This window comes from Aythya ferina (assembly GCF_964211825.1).
Source record: "Aythya ferina genome assembly, chromosome: 2".
In the NCBI taxonomy this organism is placed as follows: Eukaryota; Metazoa; Chordata; class Aves; order Anseriformes; family Anatidae; genus Aythya; species Aythya ferina.
Window position 1 is genome coordinate 41,861,232 of NC_140297.1, and position 12,137 is coordinate 41,873,368.

Consider the following 12,137-nt stretch of genomic DNA (forward strand, 5'->3'; position numbering starts at 1 on the left):
AATATATTAACAAGACCAGTATTGTGTGGTTGTTTGTTGTTGTTGTTTTTTATACATACAAATATATAACTTTTAGATACTCACAGATACTGTAAGGTTACTCCATACAATAGTTTCCACAGACTTATTCATTTTCCCCCAGATCCGCAAGGTTTCGTTGCTAGGGTTCTGAGGCTCAGAGCACACACATCTGAAGGGAAGAAAGAAAGAAAGAGTGAAAAAAAGATAAGCTTTTAAGCACAAAAATTACAAACACACTGATCTTAAATAATTTCAAAAAATCCTGAGGAGCTTAAGCCAGAGTTTATCCCAACCTTCTACAAAACAAGCAAAGCACAAGGCTGACATGAAATGAATTACATTTTTTCCCATGGAGGAGGTAAAGGAGATAAAACATGTTGCAAAGAAGTAAATGCACAGGAGTTTCTACAGATTGGACAAAATCCAACCTGTGTATTTTAAAGATTTAGAAGCAGAAAATACATTGACTTAAATATGTGACTGATCTGCCAGTTTTTAAATATATTACCTGAAAATAAAATTAAATAGATGATATATGCAGATATCTATATATTGTGAATCAAAGAAGAAAAAAATCCAAACGACACCACCTTACAACATCACTAAACAAAAATATACTGTGTTATTCATAAAAATTTCCACATAAGGTTTTCTAGACACAAATAGGTTTCTGTGACTGCGTACAAATTGAGGTCTTCAGATTTCTATACAGCATACCATCCTACAGTGAGGCAAAATTCAGTTCCTACCACTGTACACCAACGTAAGAGAGAACAGAGACTGGAACCACTACATTTGACTGTTGTCAAAGACTTGGTTTCAACATCCCCTTTTCAGAACAGGCACGTCACTAGCCTCTAGAAGTTTCTGAACCATTTCTTTTCAAAACTGTTGGTACCCAGTCATTTATCTTCTATTTTGCATGCCTTCTGATCTACACATGACCAAAAGTGGTCACCCTAAATTTAGACACAATTTGAGTATGTAGTGGGCTAAATGAAGATGTAAAAACATAAATGTCTCATATTTAAAGCATTGGCATGTATCTGGTTTTATTAACTTTATGTACAAGTAAAAGTGCTCCTGCCTACTGCAACGGTTCACAAATTTGTTGGCCTACCGAATTTTGTTGGACAGGTTGACAGCAGTACATATCAGTAAAAGAACACCTTGAATATTGATTTAATGAGCTGTTTTCAAATAAAGTTACTGAAGTACACCAAACTAAGTTTAATATGGAAGTATTTATGTAGAAGAAGAGAATCAGATAATTAGCTAGAAGTCTCAGGTGAAACTTTTTTTTTTTCTTTTTTTTTTTTCTTTTTTTTTTGTGAAATTCATCGCAGTACTGAAAAAACAAACAAACAAAGAAGAACTCTGGAAGGTAAAACCTGCATCCTAATAGCATGAAGGACTAGAAGGAAAATACACAACATGTGTATGGACAAAACCAATGTAATTTGCAAAGCACGGTATTGAGGAAACTTAGGATGTAAATATACTACTGTCTGTTGGTAACTGAATTCTTAAGTAACAGCAAAAGAAAATAGGAGAAGATTGGAAAGAAGTAACTCATATAAAGTAGTCACAAACAGAGTAACTTGAGAAAGAAATTGCAACAGTATGATGAAAGGAAAATTAAGCAGCTTTAATCGTTAAAGGCAGTTAACATGAAGAATGCTGAAGGAAGACCAACAAATTTCTCAACAAATACAATAAAAGAATGCCGCCAAGTAAATAAGTGGAAATCTGGAAAAAAGAAAAACACAAAATACATAAGAGTATTCCAGACTGTCTTCTGGCTCACTTAGAAGATTACACTCTGAGAGAACAGGGGAAAAAAAAAAAAAAAAAAAAGCACTTTTAAAAGGACGGATTTCCTACAGCTTTCCAATATAAAATCAAACCCCCAAAAAACTGAAGCTTGTGAAATATCCAAAATGACAAGTGTGACTGCACATAAAGCTGAACCAAGGAGACGTCACTCCTTCCTTTCTGCACCCCAATGGGCAAGTGCACATCGCGCAGCACACAGTCATGGGCCAAGGGTCAGAAGATGACCTACAGGCCAACAGTTACTGGCTGTCCTATTTAATGTGCTCCCCAAGGACCTAGTGAGCTGCATTGCCCACTGGCCTGCTCATGACAAAATGGCCTGGATAGATGGACAGCTGTTAAGACAAGAAAGGGAGTGAGAATACCATGTATGAATGGAATGCAAGCAGCAGTCTGAGAGGGTGCATGCCCAGAAGTAGAGAGGGTGCATGCCCAGAAGTAATCATTTCGCAGAGGAGGATGCAGACCATCAGGTGGCTTAAACAGAGAAACTGAAAAATGACTTTTGGAAATAAATCAAACAAACAAATAAAATATCCTGGAAATAAATGCTAATGAAGCATGAATATTTGTAAAGTGACAAGATCCTAGAGTGGAAACACAATAGCTGAAATCTCGTTTGACACCACCAGAAGTCTCCCTTGTGTGGATTACTATGACCACTACTTTGGACAGGTAGAGCCACCCCGCTAGTGGGTTTGCCAGCCAGTTTGCCCTCAAGCTACGGGACTGATAGTGCAGGGTACAATGACTCCCATCCAGCTCAGTCAGCTCTGACCAGAATGTGACTTAGCAGACTGTAGAGAGCCACACAGGTACAAATTAAAACTGGGGCACCCACACGTCCAACAAGAGGGAAGCACCAGCAGCAGAACCTGTGTTCCTCGAAGTGCGTGTGACCGTAACCCAGATGTCTGGGGTTGGAGGGTAAATATTGGTGTGGGCATGATTAAAGTCTTTTGGGGATTAGTAATAGAAGATGACTTAGAAATGTGTCAGTTCTTACTAGTATTTCTGAAGTGTCCAGCATTGCAGTTTATCCACTGTCTTGCTCATGCTGAATGTATGGATCACAGATTGTCAGTTACTTGTGTGTTGGTGATGAATCAAGTTAAAGCTTTGATTCTAATTTGGTTTGAACTAACAACTGAGCAGATTTTCCCACTAACAGCAGGATTTCCTCGTCCTAGCAGGTGTGAGCTGTTAAGTCGATTTATCACATTTCATGAAACAGTACCCTAAGCTTGAAAACCACACACCGAGGAGCAAAAGACAAAGCAGCAGATCATAGAAAATAATATATATACACACATACTCAAAAATAAATAAAACATCAAGACACGTGGTATGACAACTACTCAGTGCTGATTTCACAGTGTAAGTGAACTACTTCCATTCAGAAACAGTACATATTCACACTAAAAAGTAGATAAGGTGCACAATTCCCATAAATCAAATGTTAAAAGATAGACCTAAATAGCTTATTATATTCCTTAAATGAAATGAAGTTAATTTAATATTAATAGTTTTACTGTTTATTATTATAATAAAAAGAGATAGTAGCTTTACTAAGGCAGGAAATAAAAAAGCAGCTTCATTTTTTTCCTATTATTTTCTTCTCTCATATAAAAAAAAATCTAAATAGTCAAGTACCCCATAATTGTAGTAGAAAGAAACAGTACTTAAGGATGTTAACTCTGCTCCTATCACAGACAAGCTGAAGAAGCTCTCCATGCCTCATCTGCCTGGAAATAATCCTCACCCAGGTGGGGACAACCATCATGATTTCTTGAAGTGGCAAGGCACAACTCCCATCCAGCTAATAGAACATACTGACTTTTAATCAGGCTGCAGATAAAACAGGCATTGTGACAGCCCCTTATCCCATCCAACCACCCATTGCTAACACAGAAAATTCAGTTCCATGGCATCCTGAATAGAATTTTTCTGAAGTTTCTCATGCTCCTACCACCCCCAGCATTCCTCCTACCCTACCACCAAGAGGCACCAACCACAGCTGGAAAATGGTATGACAATATAACATTTTCTCTATGTATTTTACTAACAAATAGAAACTCAGTACTTACGAATATAAAGTCAGTTTATCCAAATTATTGTGCATATTGAAGGCATATATTTCTCCCAAATGAAAAAGCTTTTCCAATGCCTCATAAATAAATATGATGCATATAAGCGCTGCAAAAGCTTCCTCTGTAAATCGAGTGATGTAACAGACAAGGCTGCTGGCATCTGTTGCTACAAGCACTATGCATAAAAATGCAGTCCACAGACCAATGCTAGTTCGTAGGGAGAGGTAGGACAGCTCATAATCCCTGTGTAAAAAAAAAAAAAAAAAAAGTCTTAGTTGAGCCTGAAATAACTTATACCATACTATATTTGAAAATGTATACTGAGGCCAAATTCTAGGTATTCACAGTGTTTCTCATCCTTGAAGTCAGTTTTGAATAAAGCACAAACTTTTCTGTTTCATCTTCCACCAGAGCTGAACAATGCTGCAAGGTGTTTCTAGGATTGAGGGCACAACTACCTGCCTCAAGGAAGCATGATGGGAATGCTCTCTCCAGAAGTACCTGGATGGTTTTTCCTTGGAGAGCATCCCTGTTTACCTTTGCAGAATCAAAGCCAACATCTCCACACAGTTAGAATATACTATTTAAGTCCCATCCACTTCATCACTGATTTTCTCATTAAGGCATGAGCACCTCAAAGCTTTGCTAAATCACATGCACACCTCCATCTCCTGCTGCTGTCTTTACATCTTTGTGATCATCCATTCTGAACACATCCGCTTTCAGTTACAGCTATTCTAACAAGCTGGTAAGTGAGAAAGTGCATCAAGCTAATAAAAATATCACTACTTACCTGCAAAATTTAAATAATATTTTTTCAAATACTAGAACTGGTCCGGTGCTCCCCAAAATAGTAAGAGGTTGCCCAGCAAAGAGAGAATAGGCAATCCCAGTTAATGAGGCTCCAAAGAGAGATTCTATTGCACTCTGTTCGGGGGGAAAAGAATCTGCTTTTACTATGCTGCCTTTCAGGTTAGCATTTAGTGCCACATCTGCATAAACACAATTTTAAGATGCATTAATGTACAAACAAGACAAGATGTAAAAACACTACAATTAATATTAGTGTTTGAGACACAAGAGTAATTTAACATTGTTTTGCAGTAACAATACCATGGACAAAAGATTTGGAAAGCTTCACTCCTGAGAAACATAAAGCCATCCAAAACCATGAGAACAAGTTACTAGTCCTGCTAGCTATGGAGGAAAAATATGCCAACAATTACTACAAAGAGAAAATAAAATTATGTAGTGTATGGAAAGAATTATCTGTCTCTGTAAAAAAAAAAAAAAATTGCAACATACCTGTACCAAAACATGACACAGTGTGCTGCATCAAACCTGCATCAGTCAACCAAGCATCACAAAAAAATAACAACTGACAGGAGGTGGTGCAGGGGATATTACTGAACAATATTGGTTTATGTATATGTGACACCATAAATAGATGAACTGTAAACCAATGTCCCACCTGGTAATGCATTTCTTTTTGAGAACTGAAATAAGTATTTTTCTTCAATGAATTGCATGTTTTAAGATAATATTTTCTGCTAAGAAGAAACGTTACAATGCATCTCAAGAGACGTGCAGGGCTTTCTAGATCCTAAAATAGTATTCAAGTTACTTAAAAATAGTTAACTACACCACTTATAACTATGAAAAGTCAAGAATTAGCAGATTAAAGGGTTTGTCAGGAAATTTGCAGGTGTTTGCTATTTTGCAATTACGTAAGATTAAGAAAAGAAAAAGTATGCAAACTTAAGCCCCAATTCAAGAAAGCATCTAAAATAGGTCAAAAGGGTTTGCTGAACTGGAGCTATTAAACATAAAAAACACAAGTCCTTAGTTAATTATGTTAGAAAAAATATATAAACCCCGTCTCTTGTTTAGCTATTACCTTTTAACTACTGGTTTAGTGAATGCATTAACCTTGGGGCTGTCAGTCAAGGTGGCAGGGACAGGAATACTGTGGAGGTGATGACCTCTGGGAATGTGAGGAAAGGTTTCAAACACAAACTGTGTACCTTACAATGTCAGCTACTGTGCTTGAACATGTGTGTTCAGTAACTAAATTTTATATTCAATGATGCACACCAAGTATCTGAAGGCAGGAACAAACCCACAAACAATTCCAGATAGCTAAAAGAAAGAAGGTATTTAAGAATCAAGCTTTAAGAGGAGCAGATTTTCATAGTTATAAAAGGTACATTCATAAATTACACCAACATTTTGATAACCACAAGGAAACCCATTCTTACATTATAAGTGGCAAGAACAGTGCACAGAAAAGATAACTTATTTCTGTATTTGCTATCAGCTTGAAGAGCTACATCAATAAACAAATATCCAAGTCAACATCATTACGTGGAAGAGAGATAAGTTCACTAAACAGTAACACAGTACAAGCTTAAAAACTTGATTTAAGAAGTATTGTGAAGAACTTTATAGCATAAGCTTTACCAGATTCTTAAACTTTGTAAAGGACATTCCTAAATTTATCTTTTCCCCTTCCCCAAAAGGAGAGAAGCCTTGGTTCTTTGTAAAAGATTTAAAACCAGAAAATACACTTCAAACTAGTTTACTCACAAGCAATTTGACACAGTTATTAACATTGCTGACGGAAGTATTATTTCCCTGTCCAAAAACTGAAGTGCAACCAAACATTTGTTTTAATAAAGTTTTTGTGTTGTATACTGCCAAATATTTATGGTTAATATTCAAGTCATTTTCAGTGAAGAGTATTTTCTGCTCATAAACCCTTTTTTTAATTAATTTATTTTTTTTGGCAATTGATAACAACATACCATTAGCAAAAGCAAACACGTATATCCTGTCCATTACATAAATACAGAATTGACTGCTACCCATAACACTGTAGGCATTATCATCCTCATAGGCCTACTACTCAAGGCCAGTATATATTCTTGGCTGTCCACCTTGAGCCTCTGATTTTGCCTAAAGTAGGCCTAGTGGGATGGTGCACCTTTACTGCTTTTCATTATTTTCAAGTAGCCAAAAAGAAGGCAATGCCTTTTCTCAATTCATGAAGCTATTCATCCAATATGGCAGGATAAACATTTAAAATTTATTTTATTTAAATTTTACCTCCACTGTGCATCTTCTCCTGTTCACATGGATTCCCCACATTTTCCACAGCAATTACCTTTTGGGGAAGATCTGCTTTGGGGCAGGCTAATCAAGTGCTGTGGGTAAACTCTTCAAATACAAGTGTAAAGAAACGAGACAAATGCACACAGTGACTTGCCTCTGAAGGTCTAAAAGCCTGGCCACTACCATTTTTTGTACTCACTATTCTGCCTTGTGTAGCTTCTCCCAGGAGCCCTCCAAAAGTGATTACAGGAGACATACAGGCACAGTATAGGAAAAGAATCGAGGCCAGGCACTGCAGGCTTAATGCATCCTTGAAGTCACTCAAGAAAAAAGGTGCTTTCCTTTTGATGTCAAGTATCAAACCACCAAAAAGCCTAAATAGGTGAGATGAAACTCGTCAAACTGTACACTAAAGGATTCTAGCTAGTTCAAAACTATGGGCTACACAAGACTGCCAGTGCCTATTGCCAGCACAAAATTAGCTATTTTATAATCCAGATTAAAGCATAACACAGTTTAAAATATAAGTGAGAATCTTATCTATTCCAATTCGTTATTTTTCCAAAGTATCATCAATCAGGCCACCCACATTTTTAAAAGCTGGCTAGGAATTTTCGCATATAACGGGCTAGATACTGAAAAAATATCTTTACAAATATCTATAGCTTAATTATGTTTAAAGTTAAATCTGTCTTATGAGATTCAGAACAAGGAACAAAAGACATATGCTAAACTTCAACCAAAATCATTGCATTGATACATTTCAATATCACTACTCCAGTAAGCAGTTATAGCTTTGTTTTTGATCTGAATTCTCTACGTTGATGAACGAACCTATATTTACTTAACAGCATAACATTTGGAGTATGGAGATATTTTCTAAACGGAAATACAAAAACAAATGTATATAGATCGGTTCAAGTGGGTAAGTTATCAAGAAATTAAAAAGCTTTTTGCAGCTTCTCAAAATTTTCAAAACTAAAATACTAAGTAAAATTTGTAACCAGGAAAAAATTGGTTTATTGTGAATGATACATAAAAGCCTTAACAAAATTTTTCATTCCTGTGGGGAAAAAAAAAAAAAAAAAAAAAAAAGTTTTAGCTATTTAAAGATAATTCTGTGGGTAGAAATGAACTTTTGTTCCCTATACCATCTGCAAAAAGGCAAGATAAGAGTATGATGAAGCTAAAATTGTAAAAATTAAAACAACGCTTATAATTCCTTCTTGCAAAGGTATGAGAAAAATGCAAATCACTTAGAAGTTTATCATTTTGGGGATAACTTTATACATCTTCTGCAGAATTTCTCAGTTGATATAATTTCCAATATGCAATATTAACATGTAGTCCTATTCAGTTGCATTTCCACTGTTAGAGAGGTGTGGTTTTCTTTGGCAATTATTTCGGAACAGAACAGTAATGCAACTCAACCGAAAAGTTCCTTTGATTTTTATTTCAGATCTAAAAGAAACATAACCAAAACAGTATTCTTTGCCACTTTATATTCCTTGTTATTCCACTTCATACATGTTTAATAAAACAGATTTGCATTAATGGAAATTTTTAGTACCTAGCCCAATACTGAAAATTGTATATTCCTGGTATAATTATGGTAATTGCGTGCTCTTGATAATTAAAAATTAAAACTCAACACTTAAAAGTCAGTTAGTTAAATCAGGCAGCATCTTATAAGAAATCCTTCACAAACGTGTTGAGAAACACTGCCACAGGCTTGAAAATGCTTTAAGCAGACTGCCATTTATAGGCAAGAACCCAACACTTGAAAAGGAAAACAGATGCATTCTGACACATACAATGGTGTTGTTTGTTTGTTTTTATGTTTAAATGCCATCATTAAAAGCTATGGAGATTTATCACATTTATTTCTTTGTGGTAGCTAGTATTTAGGGAAGTGAACACACCTTCCAGTTCTCTCAAGTTCGGGTCCAGCATGATGGCCTTCTTCTTTAAGAGTCTCTCCTGTAGGAGTAGATCCATTTGGAAACTTAGGTATCTTTCTTTTCTCCTAAAGAAGGAAAAAAAAAAAGCCACACAAGACAAAAACATACTTCAAATTATACTTTTTAGTGCAACAGCAAAGAGTGTACAGAGACTTGCCTTCCAGGCCTTTTTAGAATCCCAGCTTATCAGCAGCTCTCCATGTGCCAAATTCCTCTTTTATTGAATACAGATGACCAAAACTGTGCAACACTCCCAAAAAGATCTTATTAGTGCCTTGCGCAACAGTACTAATCTTCCCTTTCTAAAAGAATTATCTCCCCTGAGACATGATGAAACAAAGTCTGCCTTTTCAAGACATAGTATAGGCTCAGCCACGTGGCTTAGACATCTTAAGATTTTTTTTCTCAGTCATTTCCAGAGCAGAAGCCTCCAGCTTGTAATAGAAACTGACCTCACTCTGTAACAAAGTACAGTATTAAGTCCAAGTACAAATGTTATTGTAACTTGAAAAGCTATTCCTCTCTTCATCAAGCTCTACATCTCATCACAAATTTCTCAGACAAGCTTGCATTCCAGGAAAAAAAAAAAAAAAAAAAAAAAAAAGAAAAAGGAAAAAACACTTAGCCTTGCTTATTCTGGCAACAAATTTAATTGCTAGTCTCACACTACTCATGAGATAAGCTATACTGCTGTCCCCCCTTCCATTCCAACCACTTCCCTAAATAATCACATAATTCAACACCAGCTCAGCCTTGTGAACGAAGAACACTGGTCTTTCTCCCCATTTTAGATCCCTGCAGCAGTAATTTCCCTCAGTAATAAAGAGGCAGAAAAGGAAGAAGTCAGAGGCCACTAAGGTCTCACCCTGACTCTCAGTTCTAAGCCTTGTAGCACAACCAGACACTTTTATCTATTTCATAAATATTCTGTAAACATTAATTACTAGCCAATAAACATTAAAACTTATTTTCAATCAATGCCGCATGCAAACAAAGGTGTGTTTTTTGGTAAGAATTACAATATTCTTGCTGTTCATTGTTAGATTAAATTTGCTAATATGAACCCAAGTACAATTTTGGATCAACTCTCCATCTCAGACAGCTTCATTTCGGTATTACAAAAAGAATTACAATAAATACATGTGGTGGTTTTATGACAGTCAACTAAACTCCACTACACTGCGCAAAGAAGAGGAGAAAACGTAATGAAAAAAAAGCTCATGGGTTGAGATAAGGATAATTAAAGAGGAAAGAGAAAAAAATAAGCAAAGACCACATAGAATCATAGAGAGAAAATAAGTTACTCTCAACTTCCCATCAGCAAGCAATGTTCAGCCACATTTTGGGAAGCAGGGTGTCAGTACACATAGAAGTTCTTTGGGAGGACAGATGCTTTCATAACACGAGTCCTTCCTTCTTCTTCCCCAGCTTTTATTGCTGAGTGTGACATATGGTATGGAATAACCCTTTGGTCAGTTTAGGTCAGCTGCCCTGGTGATGTCCCCTCCTCACCTCTTGCTCAACTCCATCCCACTGGCCTGGGGGGTGGAGAGACTTGACGCTGTGCCAGCACTGCTCAGCAATAAACAAAACTGGAGATATATAGGTGCTGTTCTAGCTACAAGTGCAGAGCACACAGAACTGTATGCGCTGCTGTGGGGAAGGTTAACTCCATGCTGGTCAGACCCAGTACTATAAAATTTACTTTTTAAAAAAAATAGAAAAAATAAAAGTGTCAGATCAGTTTTCTGCGTAGATGAATGATCTACTTTTTCTTCCAAATGGTTTTGTGCATCTTCTTGATGCTTAACTGAAGTCAACACTCAATGCACAATTAACTTGCACTTGGAAATGCATAGGAGCTCTTTATTGGAGTTTTGGTGGTGTTTTTGCTTTGTTGTTTACCTGGGAAGGAACACTTTTTGGTGGCTCAATTCGTATAGATGGATCCCATTCTCCTGGAGGTAGGACTGTCACTTGGTCTAAAAATTCATCAATTCCTGATAATAAATCATTTCGGTCTTTTGCTTTATAGGCAACATCATGGAAAACCTACAAGGAGAAAGCACACAGCATTTTATTTTTAAAGTTTTTATTTTTTTTAACTGAGAAACTGATTAAAAGGAACACCTGATTTTATTTTATTTTTTTAAAAGGCATGGGAAATTTTTAAAAGATTCTCCATAGTTAGGCTTCTTCATTACTTGCATATTTTTGCATTAAGAATTACCTGTATGCACACCCCTAAAAACCATAGAATAAGGATACTTTATCTTCAAACTCACAATGAATTTATTTCTAAAAATTGATTAAGACGGTAACCTTCAATATTAAGTAAATCAAATTAACGTACTATTGCTTGAGCAATTCCTTCCTATGGTCACTATGTTGCTGTACTGTGCTAAATGAGGATGAAAAAGCACCTTTGAACAAGCTTTAAACCAAAACACGAGTTTGTTTTTTTTTTTTTTATTTTTAATTAAGAATAAAAATTTCATTTGTAGATCCTCTAGCTCAATCCATCTGAAAAGGCACCAGAAAGGAAAACCCCTTTCTACTCAAGAAAAACCTAGCCCTATTACAAGCCACAACACCAAACTCTGAATTCTCTGAATTGGCAATTTCAAACAGGTAGCATTTAAACAAAACAATCTCTGAATTTTGAAAATGCTTTTTAAACAGGGAAAGGAAATGATAGCTTTGCTATTAAAATGACTAGAGAAGATGATTCTAAATTGTTTCTGCACATTCTGAAGCATAAAACGTTTATCTCCAAAGACCTGACCATTAAGTCTTCCAATTATAAATTAGATCTTTTACGACTATTTAGGTTTTCAGGTCTTTTAAGACCACTAATTTTTTATTATTTTTTTTTTAATTTTCTTCAGTGATCTACAGTATTCCAAAAATCGGTCCACCTAAAAAATTTGAAGCTCTAACTAAAATTTTGAACACTCAGTTCTTATGCTGTACAAATACCATATTGTAGATTAGTTGCCAACTGTAAAATGAACAGTCTGATTTAAATTTCTAAACACAGATTTCTTTTTCTAGAGTGAAGAATTATTAGTTACTTAGTAGAAATTCTAATATTTATGAGCAATTCAGCAGGTGGCGC

General features: G+C 35.8%; 1 protein-coding gene across 6 annotated transcripts in view; it reads right to left on the bottom strand.

Moving 5' to 3' along the window:
- Nucleotides 1–12,137, bottom strand: part of SLC4A7 (solute carrier family 4 member 7) — an 89,065-nt gene that overhangs the window by 14,922 nt on the left and 62,006 nt on the right. For all 6 annotated transcript variants that reach the window (XM_084508927.1, XM_084508929.1, XM_084508932.1 and 3 more), the window contains 6 exons: nt 10,925–11,071; nt 8,981–9,084; nt 7,258–7,432; nt 4,741–4,874; nt 3,945–4,190; nt 85–190 (listed from right to left, as the gene is read on the bottom strand). In XM_084508927.1, coding sequence (XP_084365053.1) covers nt 85–190; nt 3,945–4,190; nt 4,741–4,874; nt 7,258–7,432; nt 8,981–9,084; nt 10,925–11,071 — 912 coding nt within the window. The remainder of the gene's footprint in view (nt 1–84; nt 191–3,944; nt 4,191–4,740; nt 4,875–7,257; nt 7,433–8,980; nt 9,085–10,924; nt 11,072–12,137) is intronic.